The sequence below is a fragment of the Uranotaenia lowii genome, chromosome 3, assembly GCF_029784155.1.
Source record: "Uranotaenia lowii strain MFRU-FL chromosome 3, ASM2978415v1, whole genome shotgun sequence".
NCBI lineage: Eukaryota > Metazoa > Arthropoda > Insecta > Diptera > Culicidae > Uranotaenia > Uranotaenia lowii.
This window is the reverse complement of record NC_073693.1, coordinates 346271689-346296652: the sequence shown is the minus strand read 5'-3', so window position 1 is coordinate 346296652 and position 24964 is coordinate 346271689. Positions and strand designations below refer to the sequence as shown.

Sequence of the window (24964 nt, the reverse complement as noted above, 5' to 3'; positions counted from 1 at the left end):
AGCAAACACTACACGCGCGTTCGTTCGGACATCGTTTTTTCGGGTGTCCATAGCAGAAGCACTGCCGACATAACAAAGGCTGAGGAATATATAAACGGGTTCGGACTCGGAGGAGTCCAAAATTGACGAACTCAGGGATGACTGTGCTATTTATAGTCAAAATTAAAGTTGGCGTGCCGATTATCCCATCTGCTGTTTTCCTTGTTATTCTTCGGACTCCAGTGATTTTTTGAGATAATAGCTCAGCTAACAAATCCGCATCGGTCATGTCGTTTACTTCGCTACATCGCACTACAAACTTTCGTTGATTAAGGTTCGGATGTGTACCAATTTCTATCGGTGTTCCATCGACGAGCTGCTTCATTTCTTCCAATTGTTGGCTTTGTTGTTCGTTCCGGATCTTTAAAACGTACCATTTCCTGATACGATCGAAAAACGCACCATCGATCTTCCCAGCGTGTTGTTCTATTGATTTCCCAACCAAAAACGGATTAGGAAGTGTATGTCCATCTTTGGCTTTCAGAAACAAGTATTGAAGGCGTCCGTGCAGGTTCTGAGGGTCGAGCCATTCCGGTATGGTCCGATTCGGGTAGACTCCAGGAGACGGACTCATCACGACGCTTTGCACCGAACTCTAGGTAACATTTATAAGCTCTATACTTTAGCCCTTTAGGATAGGTTCGAGAACGAAAAAAGACGACCGATCTAGCCAAAGGCTGAGAGAAAACTGATCATGTGAAGAATTTAAATTTGTTGAAGTTTTGTTCAGCTAGTGATACATCACCATCAGCAATTTATTCAGAAGAATATTATCGATTCTTAGGAATACTTAGTTTTGGTTCAAATTTAGTTTATAAAAATATAAATCACTGATTTCAGCTGTCAAGATTTTAGAGTAAAGCGATTCTTATTTTTCGCGTAATTTGAAATCAAGTAATCAACGTCTGGAACACTTAAATGAAACAACGATGACAAGAACAAGTCGCACGAAAATACTTTGGACGATGAAAATCAAAGTAATGGGCAGTAAGTTGGTAAGATTAAACTAATTAGAATAATTACATAGAACTATTAAACAAAGGCCGAACCCACTTTTATTTGCAGCTGGTGAAAAACATTTCGTTCTGTTCAATTTAGTCTTTTAAGATAAGTTAACCACCGTTAATTAATTTTGTAAATTTATTTTTCGGCATATCGGTGAAAAGTAGTTATGAAATTGATAAAGATGGATAGAGAAGTGAGAAGAAAATTTACAGATGTTGAAAAGAGCGAAAGAGCATTTTTGCGAGGAAACTTATTAACGTACACCATACTTTACCCTGCAACATTTCATTATTTAGGAGAAGTAGTACCGGGATAGAGGTGGCACTACCTTAACCTATACAATGAAATCTGGTTGGTCCGAAGTCTACATGTGGTGAACACGTATACTCCGGACGGGCTATACGTGTTCACCACATGTAGACTTCGGACCAACCAGATTTCATTGTATAGGTTAAGGTAGTGCCACCTCTATCCCGGTACTACTTCTCCTAAATAATGAAATGTTGCAGGGTAAAGTATGGTGTACGTTAATAAGTTTCCTCGCAAAAATGCTCTTTCGCTCTTTTCAACATCTGTAAATTTTCTTCTCACTTCTCTATCCATCTTTATCAATTTCATAACTACTTTTCACCGATATGCCGAAAAATAAATTTACAAAGTTCAATTTAGTCGGAAACACCAGAGGACAACGATCAGGTTACAGAAGCCAGTAGTATAGCAAGAAGCCTAAAAAGCATGCATTTCATCGTACATTATCGCTGAGTATCAGGTAAGCAAGAAAAATGTTAAAAATATTTAGAAAGCGAAAGAATGCTCCACTTGATGTCGGTTTTTTTTTTCTAAAGTGAACTCCTAAAATTGTTTCGATCTTCGTGAATTTTATTGGTATATTTCGCTTTCAGGCACAAGTAACATTTAGATTGCCATTTTTCACAAACAGGTCGCAAATCTTCTCCATTATTTCCTATACGTAGAAGTGTAAGACCACCAGGTCTTTTTCTTCAAATCAGAGGATCGGCAGAAAGTTGACTATGCCGTCTCGATCAGCAAAAGCCAGAAGCAGAACGTTCTACCTAGTTTTGGCCGAATTCATGGATAAAATTTAAACCCCTTCAAAACTTTTTATAACAGCGGAAAATTCATCTCATGCCGATGTGAAAATTTTAACAGCAGACATTCCGATTTTATTGACCTATTTTTCATATATAGGACTTTAAATGGCACTTTCAATCAGCAGAAATCTGCCAGTTTTTTACTAAATTCCATCAGCGGAATTTCAATCCATTTTTTGACAGTTTGTCACCAGAAAATCAGTCTCTTCAACATTGGCTATGAGTAAAAGTTTGAATATGTTGTGTCTTTTTCTACAAACTTTATAAAAAAAATGAGCGTCATATCCCAGTCATGTTCACAATTTTCATGGACGGAAGTCTCAATTCGCCATTGCTGCTACTAGGTAGTTTGTTTTTAAATCAAAATTTTCAATCGTTGTTAATCTTCTAAATCATTTTCTGCAATTTTTATAAGTAAGAAGCGTCATTGACGGAAGGTTGTTCCATAACTTTTATCGATGGTAATTTGTTTTCGATAGAAATTGTTTGATCAGCAGTCTCAATTTTCTGAACAAATAGAGCTCCCAAATATTTAACATTTTTACTCTTTATTTTTCTTTTTTCGTTAATCAAATTCCTATTCTGCTTTAACATTTTCTTAGGCAGCCAAACTTTTAATAATCGTTTTCAGAAGGATTAATCTCGTTTTGCTCTGTTATTTTCTATCAGCAGAAGTCTCAATTCTCAAGATTTTGACTAACACAAGTCTTAATCTACTTTGATTTTAAATTTAAGAAATAAACAAAACCTAGCGGAAGTTTACATCTGCTGTGTATTTTTCTGACAATATTGTTAACAGAACTCTCAATCTGCTTTGACATTTTTTAGCAAAAAAAAAGAGTTTAATCTGCTATGTCTTCAATTTTTATCGGCAGAAGTCTCAACTGGCTTCACCATTCAGCACTTATTTGGTCAACAGAAGTCTTAGAATAATTTAGAATAATCGCCATCATACTTAGAAACCGGAGTCACTTAGGAGAATTCAGTTTGATTAGCAGACGTCTAAATCACCATTCTTTCAAGTATTTATGAAAAGATTCTTATTTCCACAGTTTTTCGATAGACGGTTGCTAATGGCAAGCACGTATTGCAGTGGTTGAAGGAGTTGGCTCATGCAACATCCTTTGCTATGGTAGCCAAGGTACCAAAAATACTAGTACTTTTATGACGTTGGGCGAGGTCCTCTACGTTTCTGATCTCCATATGAACCTGGTTTCGGTTGGCAAGCTTGCGCAGGAAGGAGCCGAGGTATTCTTACATCAAGACGGTTGCACCATTTCGAAAAATAGGCGTATCGCAACCACGGCTCAACAACACAGAAATGGGTTGTACCAAATCCAGATGGTGGAACGGGCGAATGCAGTCTCGAACCAGTGCAACAAGAAAAATTGCGTGCACGAATGGCATCGACATCAAGCGGTTGGCAAATCTGAGTTCTGGCATGGAGGTATACGATTGCGGCAATCAAATTACTTGCGAGGTTTGTTTCGACGGCAAAATGGTGAGGCTACGGTTTCCCTAGAAAATACAAAGGTCATTGAAACAAATTCTGGATCTGGTTCATAGCGACTTGTGCGGGCCAATGACGCCTGCAGGACGACGGTACTTCCTTACTCTTATCGACGATTACAGCCGCTACACTCAGCTGTATTTTCTGAGCAAGAAATCTGGAACGTCACAAGCTGTCCAAGATTTTGTCCGTAAGATGAAGACGCAATTCGGCCGGCCGTCGATGGTGATCAGGTCCATCAAGGTGGCGAGTACAGAGGGCATGCGATGGCTAAGTTCTTCAGAAGCGAAGGAATCTTGAAGCAGTTTACAACTGCATACACTCCTCAACAGAACGATGTCGCGGAGCGAAAGAACCGTCGAAATGGCGAGGTGTATTCTCCTGGAAGCTGGCATGGAGTACCGCTACTAGGGTGAGGCCATCAACACGGCCAATTATCTTCAGAACAAGTTACCAACAAAATCAATCCGTTAGACGCCATACGAACTCTGGCGTGGAAGCAAGCCTGTTGACATTCGTTGGCTACTCTCAGCAGCACATAGCATGGCGTTTCATCGACAGAAACACTGAAAAGGTAGTCTTCAGCAGAGATGTACGTTTCCTTACGACACAAGATGGTTCTTTGAAGAGGCTGGAATCTGATGAAAAAACCGAGGTCCAAGAGCTGCCACCGTTGGTTCTCAATCCGATTAGCACCGTAGAACAACGCATCGATGAAGACAACGACTTCGAGGTTTTAATGATACCGATGATGGTCCGCTTGAAGACGAGAATGGTCAAATTCAGGAAGATCAACTCGACGTTCAGGTGGAGCCACTCGATCTTGAGGAGAAGCAACCGAAATCTACTGAAAAGGTTGTGAACAGCAGAAAGCGGCGTTCCGAACGTTCAACTAAGAGTATCCTACCGAAACGGTTTCGAGTGGTGGACGCTCAAGAATCGTCGATTGATCCCAAGAACTATCAGGAAGCCTCGGGTGGTCCGAACAGAGAACTCTGGAAAGCAGCCATATTCGACGAACTCAAACCACTACATCAGAACGGTGTCTGGGAACCTGCTGCGTTATCTCCCGGGAAAAAGATCATTGGTTGTCGATTGATCTTCAAGAGGAAGGAAGACGAGTTCGGGAGGACAATCCGGTACAGGGCTCGTTTGGTGACACAAGGTTTCAATCAACGCCAAGGCTTGTATTACGATGAGGTTTTTGCTCCGGTAGTCAAGCAAGCTACGTTACGCTTATTGCTGCTCGTCGTGGAATGCAAGACGGCCTATCTAAACGGAGATTTAGATGAAACCAATTACATGAAGAAAGCGCCTGGTGTCTCTGCTACAAAGGGACAGGTGTGCCATCGGCTTAAAAGTCTTTACGGTCTAAAGCAGTCGGCACGAATGTGGAACCTCAAGCTCAAGCTGGACGATGTTATGCGAAAAGCTGGATTCAAACCGTCGGAAGCGGATCCGTGCCTCTATGTTCGGAATCAAAACGGGAAGCTGGCCTACATCGTTGTATGTGTGGACGTAGTAGACGATATGTTGGTCGCAACATCCAGCGAAGCCGAGTATCAACAGGTCTTCAAATATTTGGAGACGAATTTCCAGCTAATGTCCCTTGGAGATGTGAAGCAGTTCCTTGGTATCCAGGTGGTCCGATCAATCAAAGGTTTCGATCTGAGTCAAACAGCATACATCGAGAAGCTGCTGGAGAAGTTCAACCTGAGCGATGCGAAAGGGTCAAGAATTCCTTATGGCTCCCGCCTAAATACAACAAAAGGAGGAGACGGAGAATCTTCCCAATTCCGACCAAAACATCGTTGGAAGTTTGCTGTATCTGGCGGTGACCACGGAGCCAGGCATCGGGATTTGCGCATCGATTCTCGGAAGGAAGGTGTCAAAACCAACCAAGGCAGACTGGATGGAGGCAAAGCGAGCCCTGTGGTTCCTCAAGGGGACCGTGGAAAGTGATTCAGATGAATGAGAAGGATATGCCGACGCAGACTGGGCAAGCACAGGTCTCATTCTCCTTTGATTTCTCCGGCAGAAGTTTAAACGTTTTCGTAGGTGATGGAAAGAGTTAGATAAACATGAGGTATCAAAGAACGAAATAATATAAGCCGTAAATATCATGAATTTTTCGTAAAAGATACAACGGCTCACCGGCAGGACTTGAGCCTGAAATCTCCGCTTCAGTACAACGGCGCGTTAGCCAATTTCACCACGGTGAACATGATGAAATCGGCCAACTGCTGGACCTTCTGTCGAAACATCATGTATATCCCGCATGTGATCTTTCCTACTATTGATCTCTCTTGCTTAAGCTTAAATCTGCTTTGCTTTTTTTTCTGTAAATTTCATAAGCATAAATCTCAATCTCGTTTGGCATTTTCCAGCTTCGCTTTGTCAGAATTCTCAAGGTTGATTTTTTTCAGAAATCTCACACTTCTTGCAACTTCGACAAAAAGTGTTCTCCCAGTTTGCTGTTAATTTTTTCTCAAAATTTTGCTATGAATGTATTCCAAAGTTTCTGAGACATTAAAAAAAAATTATAAAGGAAAAGTGTTACCCAACTTCGTCGGAAGTCTCAATCTGCTTTGATACTTCTTTCAGTAAAAGTCTTTGTTTCATTTTTCCCATAATTACGGATCCCAATCTACTCGATTTATTTATGCCAGCAGCAATCTCAATCAGCCCTTTTAGTTGATTGTAGTTTTCCAGAAGAGATACTCTTGAATTGGATCCGAAATTTTTTATCATCGGAAGTCTCAATCCACTTTGTCACCTGAGAACATTTCAATAAGAATCGTACGGATTTCTTTCGATTTTTCAACAAATAAACAATTTTTTTTCTGTAATAATCATTTTTTTTGTCTCCATTTTACGTTTCGGTTTGCGTGGCCATCCAATGTGTTCGGTATCTGATTATCGGTTCTTTTCTTAACAATTTACGCAAATTTTCGTTACGCTTATTGGATACTTCTTCTCTTGCATTGGTTTTAGTCCAATGAACTTTTCATTACAACTTATATTTCCTTTTCCCCATTTGCCCATTTTGCTAATAATAATATTACACTACCAATAATGATAATGGCAATAAATTTAATTTGTTGATGAAAATGCATTCTTGCGTTTGGATTTTTTTTTCGTTTATTATTATTGTTTATTGATCCATCTAAAACGAACCTGCAAATATTTTTGATAAAATTACAAATTACAAGGACAAAAAGTGAACTATAGCAATTGGTTAAGTTGGTCGATTGATTTGTGGAAATCAATCTTTGAGGGCTAATTTTTTAAGATATTTAAAAAACTAAAGAACCTTTGGGGTTGTGCGATTTTCAATCTTTTTGAATCGATTGTTTTTTATTCTTTAGGAAAAAAAGTAAAGTGGAAGCAGAAATTCTTTTACTGGATTGAACATCGCTATAAGTAAAGATTCTGAGAAGCAACGTGTAACGTTCTGTTTGATTTTAAGTTTAAGTTGGATGGTTGGACTTTTGTCTTTAAATTTTTGTTTATTTTTTTTTTCAACCAACATCATCAAGAAGGCAATTCAGTTCGGTGACTTAAAGTTTTCTATTACGTTTCCCTTTCTTTTTTGTATTCAAATTTGTTACATATGTTTTAATGTTTTCCCCTACCAATTGATAGTGTTGTAATGATATCGATTTTTCCTTTGTTTTTTTTTTTCTTAATAAAGTTTGAACAAACGAGGGAAAAATTTCAAATTTTGTTTTTACTGAAGGAAGAAAGCATTGGAAAGAATTTCAAATAGAACTTTTCCTCACTTTGATCTGCGTTTTACATTTGTTAAAGTTACACTTCAATATGTATATATATAAATAGCTACCTTCCACATTTTTCTTTTCTTCTTGATTAGACTCATATCGGATTTCTACGATTTAACATGTACCGTTCTTTTGCTTCGTTCATTTACATTCCGGATTTTTTTATTTGTTGCAATTTTCATTACCACTACACTACTATCGATTAGATACATTGATAATAATTTATTTGTATTTTTTTTGTTTGTTTTTGTAAGTCTTCAGTACGTTCGACTTTCGTTTCAGTACTTGATTTGGGGCTGTTCACTTCTTAACACTCGGCATGGTTGATTTGTTTTTTTTTTAGTTTATTTTGTGATTTCCGAAGAATTTGTCCTCTTTCCATTCTCATCATAGCCCCCATTTTAGATTTGCCGTTTGTTATGTTTTTGTTCCGCTATTGTCAGCTTCTCCATTTTGTTTTTATTTGTTTTACTTCTTGATTTGTTCAACTTATTCAACTTCCACACATCATCATCAGTCATACATCCTCGTCTCTTTCTCTCTTTCTCTCGCTCTCTAACATTTATATGTATATAAGTAGGTATATAGTGTGTATTCATATGTTGATATTTCAAAACATCATTGCTATTGTGATTCCCGCATTTTTTCCGCTTCCTCTTCATTTGTTGTGAGATCGGTTGATTTTTTTTTCTACCAGTAGTTAGCTAGTGGGGTGATTAAAACAGAAATCCAGTAAAACTTAGGCGAGACATTCCACTCAGTGTAGCGATTTTTTTTGGTTACACAGATAATAAAATCCCCCTTAAAATTCCTGGTTTTGCTTAAAACACTATGATTGGTGCAAAGCCCATGGATTTGATGATTTTAAGTGTTTTTTTTTTTGTTAAGACAGGATTGTTTTAGCTAGCTTCTTTCCTCCTTAGTTCAATTTCTTCTTCCCTCTTACGGTTAGCGCACAGAAATCACAGACATTTATTCAGTTTTTTTAGACAGACAGCATTAGTTTCTTGGAGATGGGTGAAGGACTTTTGATTTTTGTTTGACTTCTAACAGTTTTTACAGTTCAGGGTTTTATGGGCTGGTTTTTTTCTACCTATTGTTGAATGATGTTTTTCAAACTTTTTCTTGTTTCATCCGTTTCCTGGCGTGATGGTGTGCACGTGTTAAGCAATTTTGAAATATTTTGTGCTCCATTGAGATCTATTTGGTTAACTCATAACGGAGAAAACTTGCCAAATGTTTTTTGGTGACCATACTAGTCCATTTCAGTATTTAAGAAACCCGTGGCTGGAAACTATATTGTCTAAAAAAGAACAAGGAACGATCATAATAACGAGATTTCATGGGCTCAAGGACGTCGGCTCAATCAACTTTTCTTTTCACACTGACCCCTCTCATTTTTGGTAAGATTGAGAAGTTTCCATGATGACCACCTTAAGCGTATAGGAACATCTATGGATTTAGATTTAGAGAGTCGGACGTATTCGATTACTATTTTTCATTTTTAGAATTTCATTAGTTGAGAGAAGTCTCCGGGGGCTTACTCTGCGAGTGGCCTACCAAATTTAATCTTGTAGAGCATGACTCAGGCGGAATATGACGAAGGCAAAATATGACCCACTAGAAGCGATTTTATTTTACAACAATGGAATTCGAAAAATGGTGGCTCCAGAGAATGATGCACCCTTATCATTTGCACAGGTCTGTACAATAGACTGAGTCGATTTGAGGTCATTTTTGAATTTCTCAAACCCTGGGGTCTTAAAAGCTTCGTCTTGGCCCAAAACTCATCCATGTTTTTTTGCATAATTTTTAAGTAACGTTTACATGAGTAAATTTGGACTTTTGAGTTTGTATGGGAAAATTGAATATTTTGTACTGAAAAATCAACATTATTTTTGTTTCTTCTGTGGAACAAACAAATAAACAAAAACTTTTTCTTTCAAATTTAATACGATTTACATAAAACCAGACCATATTTTCAAAATCCATTGGCGCCTTTCGTTTTTTTTGTCCTTAAGCTTCACCACTCGCTGCAGAAGCTCAATACACATATTCTAAAAAGACCGCGGGTGGTTTTTGAGGTATTTTATCCCAGGACTCAACTCAATGGCGCTTCAGAACTTCCAACCCGTCATGTTTTGTAGAGTAGACTTTGGGCTTCTGTATCCGCTAGACAGCCAAGTCCATAGGGTTCAGGTTCGGCTAACTCCCCGACCAATCCGTACTCGGAATTAACCCTAAAAAAAATCCCACCCAAAAATTGGGACCTCTTTCCTTGGTAAGCCAATGTGAAGTTCTGCTTAAAAACCACCAACCAAAACCAAAATTGGGACGTGTTCACAGTTCGAGGACATGTCGTCGAACTATTTTAGATACGTAAATTGATTGATCTACACCTCTTCAGGGTGTTCGGTTGATCTTCACCAGGAAAGTACGGGCGATTCCGACCCAGACTTTTAATAAGACAGATTTCTGTCGTCTTGTGGCCTTTAATACGTTTGCATAGGTTCGTGATCTTTCTGGCAACCAAAATCTGTAGTTCTGTTTTTTCACGAACTGCTGAACGACGATGAATTCATCGGCAGAAAACACGATATTCTCCAAATTTTTCATGCGCGGACCGCGTAAGCTGCGCCTTCGCCCTTTCTACCCGCTCTTGCTTCTGTTCAAACGAAAGGTCTTGAAATCTTAGTATCTTGTAAGGGTGGGCCTAAAGATTATCTTTCAAGATGCGACGGCGATTTTTATCCGGTGTATTAAAATCTATCGCCAATTTAGTGTTACTACGCCAAAAATTCTCTCAGGGTGCATCTTGATGATCTTCACCATGGTAGGTGTCGTCACTGTAGCTTGACGATCCCCACCATACTATACTTGGGTACTTCTGATCTCCAGGTATCTTCCAAGTGCGAGCCAAAATAAAAAAAATACATACACGCATTGGACAACTCACGAAATATGTCTTTCTGCCGTTTCACAGCCTGGAACTAGGCAATCAAAGCATAACGTTAAGGTTCGAGGACTATTTAAAAAAAAACACTTGATTACAAAATTAACAAAAATATCCTCTGACATCTTAGACATAATGGCCCTTATTCTGCGCCTCGAGTGACGTGACGATAGTATAGTCACCCAAGTCACTCTATTCCAGCAGTCGGTTTAGGTGAGGAACGTCACTTCGGATGAACTTTGTGAGTTCTTACCCTATTCCCCTAGTCACCGTCGGTGAGAATCGTCGCATTCGGGTGACGATTTTAGGTGACAATTGTCGGTACCTTTCCAGGTCGCGACGAGATAGAAATTCAATGAAAAATTTATGAAACAGGGAATAATTTGGCTCTAAAAGTTCAACAACATTAAAGTATGACCATTTTAAAAACAATTTTCACGAACAAATCTAGATTCGCTGAATTAATTCGGCAATCGATGAGGATTGTCGGTACCTTTTCAGGTGGTGACAAAAAAGAAATTTAACAGAAATTTATGTACACAGGAATGAAAGGCTTTTAATAGTTAATTAAATGATAAAGAATGATAGCTTTGAATATGTATGATTTTTTTCATTTATTGAAATTTTTTGCAAAATGTGAAAACGTGAAAACACGAACACTTTGAAAATAAAATATTAGCAATTAGTCCATTTATTTTCAATATTATCATTAGGATCATTTTTCCTCGAAATCTTTTTCGACATATGTAACAAAAATTACGTATGTTGTTCCACCTCAACTGTTTCGCAATTTCAATGTTTTCCGGCATATTTCCGTTCTTGGGTTCTTGGGCGCAGCCTCGAAGATGGCGCAGTCATGTTGTAGTTTTTGTCCAGATCTAAGATTGCGACCACTTTTCCAAATCTAAAAAATAACAATAAAATCCATTAGTAAAGAATCAGTACGCCACAATCAACTAACTGTTCGGATCGATAATTCCCGGCATGCCACGGTGGTAACCTCGGTTGGGGAAAATATATAAACCGGCACCATTCGGAGCCGTCGGTATCTGATTTTGTTTTTTCGGCAATAAAACCCAAATCCGAACCCAGTTTTGATGAGCGAAATTTCTACTTACGTCGCACAAATCGTCCGTTTATCATCCTCAAGCAGTTTGCTGTGACCGTACCATCCGAGGATGGTCATTTTCGAATCGAAATTCTAAACCGTTACACAAAAAACTAATTCGTAAAATCCGAAGCGAAACAGCACCAGCTAAATTCAACCATTTTGACAGATGTGTTCATTTGGCCACTCACCTAGAATGAACCTCTGTCACTTTACCCATATCGACTACGGGAATAAGGTGACAAATATCACGGTGACTCCGAGGTGAGGTGACAATCATCACGTCACGCGCGGCGCAGAATAAGGGCCAATGTTAACAAGGGTGATGTCATCTAACTCGGTTTTGTGTACTTCGTAATAATCACTCCTAAAGTTTTGTAGCAGTTCAATTGCCGGACCCTGTACAATTAAATTGGCCCAAAAGAAGAGGTAGAAGTGTTTCTTCCCTTTAGCTCCGGCTAGCTCACAGAAATACAGACTCAGATGTCGTCAGGATACCAAAAGCTGACTTGCCGGCTCTTCTCCCAATCGGATACAGCTTCCAATCATAGGGATCTCCGTACTTGGACCCGATGAAAAACAGCTAACTCACTCGCCAAAATCTAAGTTTGGATTTCGACAATCTTCGTCCCGAAGTCCAATTCCATATTTGGACCCACTCCTCAAGCTGCCTGTTCACTACCAATAAGCCTGGTCGGCTTCCAGACCTGATCGGCCTCCTAAACGGCTTTCAACGAAGAAAATGCTCTGTGGCCTGCTGCCTGACTAGCTGTCAGTTCGTATAACAAAAATGCTGTCAGTTGCTCTGCTTGCTGCCTGGACCCCAAAAAAAATGATAAAAGAGGGAACAAGAATAAAAAAAAGAAGCCCTGTAGCAATAGTGAGGTGCTTCATGGCGCAATCTGTTCTTGTTTTTTGTTTCGGCTTTCTTTCTTCTTCTTGATTGTGGGGCTTTGCCTTTTTGGTTTTGCGAGCCGTGTTTTCCAACAGCCTTGAGCAAATGCACGACCGAACCACTCGGATCGTCTTCCGTTCCGTTCGTAGCTGGTTTGTTGTGTCGGATTGATTCCCGCCGGCTGCTGCGTCGATGGTGTTTTGCCTTCAGAATCGGATCTGGCAGTGTCTCCCAACAGCCTTCAGGTGAAAACCCACGACGGAAGCGGCGTCGCTTTTAAGTTTTATCGGTGTCAATATCCATTGTGAATATTTGAGAAGTTTGCTCACTATACTTCTTCAACATTTCAGAAGAGTGTTATTCAAAAATCATCCAAAATTCGTGATTCTTTGAGTTAATCCAAAATTTTTCACACAACTATACTAGTAAAGTAAGAAAAAACATTAAAACGCAAAGCGGACAACGATCGTTAGCCTTTATAGAAGACGTTCCCTAGGGTGAGGTTCTCGCTCCTACGCTATAGAACGTCTTGTTCATCGAGGTAAAGACGCTGAAGTTAACCTTAGACGTCGAAGAGGAGTTCTGTCTGTATACGATATATGCGTCATAATATGAGTACAACAAGCAGAGTCTCAAGCTTCTGCTTGGTTCATCTGGTAGATCTTGTACAAATTTCAATGGATCAGGATGGTTTGAAAGATAGGAAAAGGTACAGAATTCTGTTATGTCAATAATAAAGGTCGACATGCTTCATGGGCGTTCCCCAGTAATCCTCTCTTCTAGACTGATACATGATCTGTGTTCTGTTATTTGACTTCGGGCTTATGACAAAGATTAAGAAATCTTATTTCGCGAGATTCTAGATCGAGCATTATTTTAGGTCTATCAAATTCCATACAAGTTTTTTTTACTTTGTCATACACTTCAGGTCGAAGGTTGTTTGGCCGCATGAACGATAGGCCGAATTAATGTTTGGCAGAATGGTCATAAGGCCAAAAAGCTGCTGGGTCTAACATCTATTACCACCTGACTAGTAGGTGAGTGTTTTCCCTACTAGCATAGCAACCATTAATCACTAAGGAAAATCAACTAGTGAAAATTTAGTTCATTCAATGAAAAATGGCACCACCAACCGATAGCTCAAGATTGCTCGAAACCATCGTGGAGCAAAATCGTCAGATGGTCGAACAAAACCGACAGATGGCTGAACAAAACGCTCGTTTGATGGCTATGATGGAACGGTTCAATAATCAAGAACGGAACGGTTCAATAATCAGAATTCATCATCGAGTCATTGGCGTTAAATATCATGGAGTTTTGCTACGATCCCAAAAACGGTTTGGTATTCGATCGATGATTCCAGAAGTACGAAAACCTGTTCCTGAAAGACGGAGAAAATGTGGATGACGAAGCAAAAATTAGCCTGAGCCTCAGCATTAACGTTCACGACAAGTATGTGAATTTTATTCGCCAAACCATCCAGGTGAATTTTCTTTCGCCGACGCCGTCACTAAGTTGAAACAGTTGTTAGGTTTTCGAATTTCACTATTCAACAAGCTTTATCAATGTTTTCAACTTACGAAGCACGGAGACGATGATTACGTTACCTACGCCGGAATCGTGAATAAACGCTGTGAGGATTTTGAGCTGAACAAAATCACCGCAGATTAGTTCAAACCCTTAATTTTTATTTGCAGTCTACGGTCTCCGAATGAATCTGACATCCGAACAAGGTTGTTGTAGAAGTTGGAATCCGAAGGCGAAGGGGAATGTAAACTGGGAAGCCTGATCACCGAATGCCAACGTTTACATAACCTCAAATTCGACAGGGCTATGCTGGAACACTTTGCACTTTGTACGTGATTGCTCATTTTCAAAAGACACGAACAAAGTCTGCAACGAGAAGGGCCACAAGGAAGGCTTCTGCAATTGCTTTTCGGCAAAGCCATCTGCCAAAAGCGAGAAACAGAAGGAAAAATTCAAACCAAAAGTCAACGAAATTTTTGCTATCAATCGTGGAAGCAGTACAGCGTCTATAAAGTTCCTGAATGTCACCATCGACGGAGTTATGTTACGTATGCAGTTTGATACAGCGTCCGACATCACCATCCTCTCCAAGCGTTCGTGGCAGGAACTTGACTCACCACATCTGCATCAAACTGGTACTCAGGCAAAAACCGCATCAGAAAAACCCTTTAACATCATTGGGCAGCTGCATTGTAACATCACTCTGGACAAGATCACGAAATCTGTGTTGTGCTACGTGACAAATCAAAACTTCAATCTTTTCGGTCTGGACTGGATCGAAATGTTTGATTTGTGATCACTTGCTCTCTCCAAGATTTTCCATCCAGTTCGAACCAGAGAAGTTACTTCGGTCCAACACTGCAACGCAACATTTTCGAAAGTTTTCAAACCAGCTTATTGCAATTCGCCCGCCACTCAACATTATCATGTACATGTTTGAATTTCCGTCACCGAACAAGCGGAACATAACACCATCAAAGCGTTTGGAAGTTGTTTCACCAAATCGGAAACCGGTACCAACACATCAAGAACCGTGTTCCGTTGCTCCTATCAACGAAACAGAATCCCAGCTCGACTAGACCGTTCAAGCAGATGAACAAGCTGGATTCCCGGAAGATGTTGAAGAACGGAGTTCTCTTCTTATCAATCACAAAACCTATTCTCTCAGGTTCCAGACCACCACGACCTAAACGTACGATCAGAATGCCCCATCAAGGTTGGAGCCATACCTTGCATTCTGAGAATAAAGAAGGGAGAAATATTACCACCCGACTAGTAGGCGAATCTTTTTCGTAGGTATATGAAAGTACAACAACATCCATTTGACCATGCGACCTTTAGTCGAAGGATGTTTCTTCAGCCTACAATTCGCCATAACATCCGTTCAGCTTAGCGCCCATTCGACCTGATGATCACTCGCCCAAATCAAAAATCGGCCCAACACAAGTTCAGCCTACACAGTAAATGAAAATTACCGAGTTCGGTAATTTTTTAACAGAAATCCTAACATGTGTAAATCGTTAAACTGTTCGGTAATTTTTTAGGTAAAAAATAAACGAACATCGGTAAATCGATTCTTCATTTACCGATGTTCGTTAATTTTTTATCGAAAAAATTACCGAGCAGTTTAACGATTTGCACATGTTGGGATTTCGGTAAAAAAATTCTTTCGGTCGAACAATTTTCGGCGGATAACCTGGGGCTTATAATCCATTCGGCCTGTTAACCCATTACCGCCTCGATACTAAGCTACAGATCGAAGCTACAAAGATAAGGCATCATCTCCTGCATAGTGGAGGTCATGGGTGTTCCGCGATCGTTGGGGAGTATCCGAGTAAATAGTGTCGCTTCCTACGGAGGAAACTGCGGAGATATGACAAGACCTTCTTAGCAACGGGCCTTGTAGGAAGAGGGTAAACCACTGTCGGGGGATACCTTCGGCTAGAGATTCTCTCGATGCCAGGCGAGCCTCTTGAGTCGGTGTAGAATGTCGTCACCGTCGGGAATCATCCGAGTCGTAGCGTTCAAAATCCCGAACGTGAGCTGTGACAGGCGCGAGTCCAGGACAAGCTGCTCCCGATCCGGTACACGACGGGCAATCCTAAGATTGCCTGACGAGTAGAGTGCATCCAATCCATTGATTTGAAGCTACAAAGATAAAGCAACATCTTCTGCTTAGGGAATGCCGTGGGCACCTGCGTTCGTGCTTTGGATGCTCAACCTTCGGGGAGTATCTGAGTAGCACGTTTCCCAAAGATCGAAGCTGCGGGGATGACCCACGGGTAGAGTGACTTGCGACGCCGAGTGAGCCGTTTGAGTCGGTGTAGGATGTCGTCACCGTCGGCAAGCATCCGGTTGGTTGCGTTAACTCCACGCATGTGCTGTGACAGGTGCGTGTCCAGGATAAACAGCTCTCGACCGGCACACGACGGGCAAAAGGTGGTGTGCCTCTAATCCTGGTGACAAGAAGTCGGGCTTCAAGTCGGAAGAGAAGAGGTCAAGCTCCGAGTCTAGTTCGGTGTGTTCAACCCCGAGTGTTTATGATGAGAGGTCGGATCACGGATCTCGAGTCGCAAGAGGAGGGGTAAGAGTGTAAACCTCGAGTCATTGCAAGGAGACATAGGTTCTCGAGTCGTTAAAAGAGAGTCCAGGTGTGAAGTCGTAATGAGGAGAGGTATTCCTGAAAGTGGTCTCGTTAATGAGTATTGCCTTGGAGCACACTAGCGCGAATAGACCTCCCACTATTAAAAGAAAGTGCTAGACCTCCCACTATTAAAAGAAAGTGCTAAACCGTTGGAGGTTTCCGTTCATCAACGACGACGTTAAGTAAATGATTTCTACGCTTTCCAAAAAGACTGATTCCGTGTCCTGAGAACTATAGCATTCAAGCTGTAGACAAAAGTTCTGCGTATTCTGGCTTAGGATATAGTGGAACAAGCTGCATAGGCCATTGACTATTTATTATTTACAGAATGCGGCAGACGCCTTTTCTCGCTGAATATTTAACAAAAAAAATCACTTTTTCCATAACTAATTCCCATACCAACCTTAAATTATTTGCTACAGCCATTATCAAATTCTTTCTTTTTTTCCTCTCTGGAGCCACCATTTTCAAGTCTTATTCATAAAAAAACGTTAAAGGATCACGTCTCCGATTTGCAACCCTTAAGGCAATACAACAGCAGGTTGATGCCATAAAATTTTGCCCGCTTACGGTATTTTTTAACTTTTGATGAGAACATGCTTTTGATAGAATTCTTCGTGAAATCCATGCATTCTAATTCATCAACGGTCACCTCGCAAGGGGAATGGCGGTTAAGCAGTTGACGGAAATGAAAAGGCACCTCATCCAGCTGTTTAGTTTTGTACTGCGTGAAATCGTAAAACAACTTGAAATGAGTAATTTTGCTCCGGGCACTGAATTCGGGTTGGAATTGCTCCGTTGTACAGAAGAAGTTTAGTTGCCGCTAGCAATTGAAAATGTCGTTTTAATCCGTTCTTTTTTGAGTATATTCTGCATCACTCATTTTCAATTGTAAAAACCTTTCGTGCCAACTGTGTAGGCTATATCATTGCAAGTTGACTACAACTACTTTTGATTTTCACATCCTTCAGCCTGGTTCTTGCTGGACTTTCGTAAGCGATTTTTCTTTAGGACTTTTTTAACTGCTATAATAGTCCTTTTAATTGTTTTCTTACGCGATGTTTTTCCGCTGTTGGGATTTTGTTGAATTATTTTTCTGCTCTCGGGAGCCATCAAAGTTTTTTTTTTCAATTCTGAAATTAGTAAGCATGATATCTCTTAAAAATTTGAATTGTTGGTGAAGATCTTTATTCTCTGGAGCCACCATCCATAACGAAGTAACGTCTTCCTTCTGAAGCTGGCAATACAACTCCGTATGATTTCAATCCTATCGCGAACAATTTGATTGCTTTTTTTTATTCGATCCACTTTGGAAAGATTAGATTTTCGCACCAGACTTATTCTTCCAAATCTAAAGGTTTGTCGATGTTAATCTGTTGTCATTTTTCATCCACATCGACAGTTAGAGTTTGTTTTCTGTGTTTCACTTATATGTTGATTAGTAATCTATTCTTTTTGTGTCAATCTATGTTTCCTCCTCAGAACTATCGCCGCAACATCATAATCTGCTTGTAATGGTTATTTTGAAAAGTCTCTGGAGCCATATTTCCTAAAGGATTTTTAGCTTTTAGCTATTACTCATTCACTCTCTGGAGCGATAATTTTTATTTTTGAAATTATTGTTTTCTTCTGAAGTTGAAACTTGTAAACGTAGCGATTTGATGCTACAATGCTTTGATATTCCGTGGAGTATTGTTTGTTAAATGTTACTTATCTCTGGAGCCACTACCATTTTCACCGTAAAGAGAGTTTACTGACAACTTCTTCGAAACTTTCAAAGAGACAAACATCGAACGTTACCGTTCAAAAGAAATTTCACAACTAAACAAAACAAACGCAAAAAAACGCAACCAAACGGCCCAAAAAGTGTACAGTTTCATCTCACTTCAAAATTTATTTCTCTCATGAATTCGACAAGATAATGTAAAGGTATGTATCAAGATACAAAAATTATAGCAATAATAATAATAATAGCTAATAATAATTATAATAATTCTATTCATTACCAACAAAGAAAATTTGCTGTGGGTTTTCCGCCGTTTAATTCTTTCTTTCGCCAACCAGTTTACATTGCATAGTTTTTATTTCGATAGGTAGGAAGCCAATATAGGTAGTTTACACAGTTGATAATTTAAAATAAAACGAAAAAATGGGAAAAAAACACTTCAACAATTTGCTGTTGTTTCGTTTGTTTGGTTGCTATCAATGAATGCATCAATTGGTTTTGTTTTGTTTTTTTTTTTCTATGGATAATAAAAGACATCGCAAATGCATAAAAGAATTCTCATCGAATCTCAAAAAGCGAATATCGAAAGCCAGTTTCGATTGTGGGTATCGATCGGGTCCACACACATTTGTTCTCTGATGTTTTTTTTTTTTCAACTCTTGGTCGTCCAATTTTAAACCAACAAATTTATCTTTAATCGTTGTAGGGGAAATTTAGAAATTTTTGAATGCCTCTAATAAATATAAATATAAGTGTGTATGCCGAAAGCGAGTATCGAATCATCGAGTTTTGATGGTTGTTTGTTTGGGGTTGTAATAAAAAAAGTTAACACGTGCCTTCATTCATTCAGTGAATCCTTCGAAAAGTCGAAAATGTAACGGACGCCGAAGGTGTTCCGGGCTTGTTGTGTTGCTGCTGTTGGTGGTGCTGGGATTGTTGGGGAACCCAGGGGGATCCGGAAGAGGACGATGTCGAAGAAGAGAGAAGTGGTGGCGTCGGTGGAGGTACGGCTATCGGAACGGTTACCGGCTTCGGAAGATGATCCGTGGGGGAGTGTAACCGTAGCGAGTGCATCATTCCGTGCATCATCCCGACGGAGGAAGTTGCAGACGATTGTGTCGATTGTTGGTGCTGCTGATGATGGCCACCAGGTGGCGGGGGCGGAGGTGGTATCGTGACTATTAGCTCCTCGTCTTCGTCTTCCTCTCGAAGGGACCCTCCTCCGTTGTTGTAGTGATGCAGGTGGTGCAGATTTCTCCGGTCCATCTCATCGTAGTCATATCCTTCCTCGTCGTCGTCTCCGTTGTCATCGTTATGCTGGATCCGGATCAGGCGATGATTGTTTGGATTTTGGGAGCCACCACTGCTGGTAGAAGTTGTTCGGTACAGGGAAGAATTCGACGGGTGCCGATAAGCAGCAGCCGTCGACGAAGAGGAACAAGAAGTGGACACGGAATTTTGGTTATCTAGAGCGCTACTAGTACTACTACTGCTAATGCTACTGCTATTATGGTGGTGGTTGTTGTGGTGATTGTTTTTGCTGTTGGATGCTGTTGATGTTGATGCGGATGATGATGATGATGAAAGAAGTGAAGAATCGCCAGCTGCTGGGGGGACGGCCGCCGATGATGGTCCAGATGCTGCGGGTGGTATCGAACCATTGTTGTTGCTGTTGCTACCGTTATCAGATGATGTTTCCGCTGCTGATGATGATGATGACTTTTGCTGTTTCCTGCTGCTTCCGCCGCCACGCCGTCGGGTCAGATAGCGATTCAGAAGAGAGAGAAATTATTATTTCCGTTTGTTCGGGGGCATCCCGCCGGTCGAGTTCCGCTGCGGGGTCTGCGGTCGCTGATTGTTCGTGCCGCTGTACTGGTACTTGGCTTTCTTCTCCGATGGTTTCAGAATCTACAACAAAACCAAAATTAGTCAACATCCTACCTGTGAAAGACAAATAAAAATCTAACTCACCTGAAACGAGCACATCAGATGCTCATCCACAGACATCATTCCACCGGCATTATCAAACTCCCCGCAGTAATTGGGCGCCGAAAAGAGCGTCACAAGCGAGCGCTTGGCAAAGAATTCGTACCCATCTTCGACGACCTGATGTGCCCGGCAGATCAGATCCATATCGTGCACGCTGAGAAACTTGGACACCACATCGACGCCGAAGGTAAAGCTGACGCCGCGATCGTTCTCACCCCAACCCTTAAATTGAAAAACGAACAAAAATAACATTAGTAGATGATTTTTTTTGTCTTCTAAAAACTACAGTAAAACAAACCTTAACATCCTTGTCTGGATCACTCCACAGCAGATCGCACAGCAGTCCGGTGTCTGGAACATCGGTTGGCCTCATGATTCTTCTGATCTGCTCCATATGCTGGAAAAGAGAATAATATTCGAATTTTCAGTATTTAAATATTTAAGTAAAATTGATGTTTTTTTAACGTTATGTTTGATTTTCGTTGTATTTTTATGCTTATTTTTGGGGTTCATGTTAATTTGGAGAATTTCAACTACATTTTTAACCTGAAATTACAATTTTTTTAGCTAATCTTTTTATACACACATATTTACAATACACAATGCCATACAATATTTATTTCCCGAACATTTTTTATTTCTTGCATTTCAACAGAATTATGTTCTATTCATTTTTTAAACTTATTGAAATGTCAAATGAGATATTTAACAACAAGTTTTTATATTTGTTTTGTTTTTTGAAACACATACACATATGTATTTCTAAATTGTCTTATTGCAATTCTCTAACTATCTTCACTTTTTATTGGTTAAAATTTGGTTCTGGTAACCAATTTAAATTTTCATTCAATTGTATTGTTTTTGGTGTGAATATGTTCTTTTTTTAAAGTTTTTTTATGATTTAAGGAATTTATCTTTCATAATAATTGTTTAAATGGCTAGCTAAAATATTTTGAAATTATAGAAAATAGATTGGGTAATTTGTTTTATGATTTTTATTTTAAACTCATTTTATTCAGATTTAATTTATTTTTATATCTTAATATTCTTTATTATTTATTTTGCATTGTTTTTATATTTTTCTTATTTTATTAATTTATTTTATTCATTTTATCTATTTTATTAATTTCATATTTTTATTTATTTTATTTTTGAAATTTATTTATTCTATTTTTGTTATTTATTTATTTTATTTTTGTTATTTATTTATTTTATTTTTGTTATTTATTTATTCTATTTTTGTTATTTATTTACTTTATTTTTGATATTTATTTATTTTATTTTTGTTATTTATTTATTCTATTTTTGTTATTTATTGATTCTATTTTTGTTATTTATTGATTCTGTTTTAGTTATTTATTTATTTTATTTTTGTTATTTATTTATCTAATTTTTGGTAATGTATTTAATATTTGTTTTTTTTTTATAATTTAATTTTTTTTATTCATTTTATTTGTTTAATTTTTTTTATTTATTAAATTTTTTTAAATTTTTTTTTAAAATTTCTTTTTATTTATTTATTTATTTTTACTTTATTTAAATCTATAATTTAGTTTAAATTTTTTTTTAATTTTTTTTCTATTTTTATTTTTTTAAATTCTATTTATTTAATTTATTTTATTAATTTTCTTTTACTAATTTTATTATTTTATTTATTTATTTAATTTTTGGTAATGTATTTAATATTTGTTTTTTTTTATAATTTATTTTTTTTTATTCATTTTATTTGTTTAATTTTTTTTATTTATTCATTTTTTTTTTAATTTTTTTTTAAATTTCTTTTTATTTATTCATTTAATTTTACTTTATTTAAATCTATAATTCAGTTTAAGTTTTTTTTTAAATTTTTTTTCTATTTTTATTTTTTTTAATTCTATTTATTTTATTTATTTTATTAATTTTCTTTTACTAATTTTATTATTTTATTTTATTCATTTTTTTTATTTGTTTTTAATTTACTTGATTTTTTTATTTATTTGAATTTTTTATTCATTTTATGTTTTTGTATTAATTTTATTTGTTTGTTTTAATTTTATTGCTCAATATTTTTTATATTTTATACATTTTTTTCCTTTTTTAAATTTTTTAATTGTTTATTTTTTAATATTTTTTTATTATTTTTCATTTTTATTTTTTTTTCTTTATTTTTATTTTGATTTGGTTGATATTGGTTTTAATTTTTTTGAAAGTTTTTCAATTTTTATTTTTTTTACTAGCTGATCCCGTACGAACTCCGTTTCGTTTTTAATTTCAAATATGTGATAAGTGTGTGTAAATGGTAATTGGGATGCATTTTCAATACTATTTTGCATAAAATATTAAACAGTTTTTTTTTCAAAGACAATATCGCGATAACAGTAAATAATTCATATGGATGACCCCTTTTTCCGATCCCTGAACCGAAATTGGGGACCTGAAATAAATTTCCCGTCTTTCAAACCTCCCGTGTACAAAATTTGATCTCAATGTGATGCGTAATCACGGCAATATAGCAAAAATAGTGAACTATTAATATGGACGACCCCTTTTGCCGATCCTCTATCCAAAATTTGAAACTTGAAAACAATTAGTTGTCCCTTAAAACTCCCATGTGCAAATTTTTCACCTCAATCTAATGTGTATTAGCCTCAACATCGCAAAAATAGTGAAAAATTCATATGGACGACAATATTGCAAAAACATTAATAGGTTGATATGGACGACCCCTTTGGGCGACCCCTGATCCTAAACTAAAAACCTTGAATTGATTGCTCGTCCCTCAAAACACTCATGTGCTAATTTTCATCACAATTCGATGTGTAATACCGCCAATATCGCAAAAACATTAAACAGTTGATATGGACGACCCCTTTGTCCGACCTCTGACCTCAAATTCAATACCTGGAATCGATTGCTCGTCACTCAAAACTTCTATGTGGAAATTTTCGCTTCAATCCAATGTATAATAACGCCAATATCGCAAAAATATCAAACAGTTGATATGGACGACCCCTTTGGCTGACCCCTTACACAAAATTTGACTCCTAAAATCGATTACTGGTCTTTGAAAACACTCCTGTGCAAATTTTCAACACAATCCGGCGAAAAGTAACGTCAATATCGTAAAAACAATATTTGTCTTGTATGGACGACCCCCTTCAGAAAAGGTCATCCAAAAATCTGAAAACATTTTTCATCATTCCTGGTGCTAATGAACATCCATGCCAAATTTCAGCTCTCTAGCTCTTAAGACGGCTGAGTCTATAGAGGACAAACAAACAAACAAACAAACAAACAAACAAACATACAGAAAATTGCTTTTTATATATATAGATTTGTTAATTATTTTTTTTAATATTTTTTTTATACATACAGTAGTTTTTCGATTTTATCACGCTTAATTCACCGTGATAATTGCAAAACTGTGCATTTGGCGAAACTTGAAATAAAAATTGAAAAATGGCAAATGATTTCTGAATGAAAAAACAACGTGATTAAAACGAAACAATAACCGTGATCAAGTCGAGCGTGAATTTAGAGAATATTGAAAAATCGAACAGTGATAAAATCGAAAAACTACTGTATTTGTTTAATTTTTTTTTATATTATTTTTTTTATATTATTTTTTTTATTATTATTTTTTGATTTATTTTTATTTTAAAAAAAAAATTTATTTAATTTATTTTTATTATTATTTTTTTTTATTTAGATTTTTTTAAATTTTTTTTATTTTTAAATTTTTTTTTAAATTTTAAAATTTTTTTAAATTTTTTTAAAATTGTTTTATTTATTTTTATTTTTTTTTCATTTTTTTAATTTTTTTTTATTTTTTTTTAAATTTTTTTTTTTTATTTATTTTAAATTATTGTTTTTATTATGTTTTCATTATTTATTTTATTTTCTCTTTTCAATAAAAAAAAAATCGGTTTGGTTATTTTTTTTTATTTTTTATTGTTTTAATTTTTTTCAAGTCATTTAATTTTTTATTGTTGTTTTAAATTGATTTTTCATTTAATTTTTAATTTTTTTTTCTCTGATTTCCTTTTTTTAATATTGTTTAAAATTTCATTTTTTTTGTTTTAATTTAATTATTTTTTTTTGTTTTGTTTTTTTATTTCTTTGTTTTTTTTTCTAATTTTTCTTTAGTTTTAATTTCTTTCAAGTAATTTAATTTTTTTTTGTTTTTAATTTATTAGTTTTAATTTTAATTTTTTTCAATTCTATTTTTAAATTTTTCTCACTTCAATATTGTGCTTTTGTCATTTAATTTTTTAAAATGTTGTTTTTATTTGTATTTTTTTTTTGTTTTGACTTTTTTAAATTTTGATTTTTTTCAATTTCTTTTTGTTAATTCTATATTTATGTATTTTTTCATTTAGGTTCTTGTTTTTATTATTCAGTTGTTATTTTATTCATTTTGTTTTTTTTTATCTGTACTCATTTTTGATTTTTTTTCTCATTCTAATTTAACCTTGTTTTTTTTCTATGACCATTTGAAACCATTCCTGTCTTGCGATTGGAGGATAGGATTGGGAATATAGGAAGAGAGGAAGAGGGATTGCATACAACTTTTTTTATGTATAACCCGACAATTTATCTAAAAAATAGAGCAAACTTGACATGGGAAATTATTTTGCCATGATTATTTGAGACACCACCCTCTTTCCAGTGAGAAGGTACAAAGGAAGGGGAAGG

General features: G+C 36.9%; 2 protein-coding genes across 2 annotated transcripts in view; both read right to left on the bottom strand.

Moving 5' to 3' along the window:
- Positions 1-19147: 19147 nt before the first annotated feature.
- Positions 19148-19962, bottom strand: LOC129753927 (optomotor-blind protein-like). The gene is made up of 2 exons (XM_055749778.1): positions 19853-19962; positions 19148-19805 (listed from the first exon to the last, which is right to left on the bottom strand). The coding sequence occupies exons 1-2, from the start codon at positions 19960-19962 to the stop codon at positions 19148-19150; spliced, it is 768 nt and encodes a 255-aa protein (XP_055605753.1).
- Positions 19938-24964, bottom strand: part of LOC129757059 (serine/threonine-protein phosphatase PP1-beta catalytic subunit) — a 107988-nt gene continuing 102961 nt past the window's right edge. The window contains exons 5-7 of the mRNA XM_055754160.1: positions 20589-20687; positions 20273-20512; positions 19938-20209 (exon numbers count right to left, since the gene is read on the bottom strand). Of these exons, the coding sequence (XP_055610135.1) occupies positions 20093-20209; positions 20273-20512; positions 20589-20687 (456 nt within the window). The 3' untranslated portion in view covers positions 19938-20092. The remainder of the gene's footprint in view (positions 20210-20272; positions 20513-20588; positions 20688-24964) is intronic.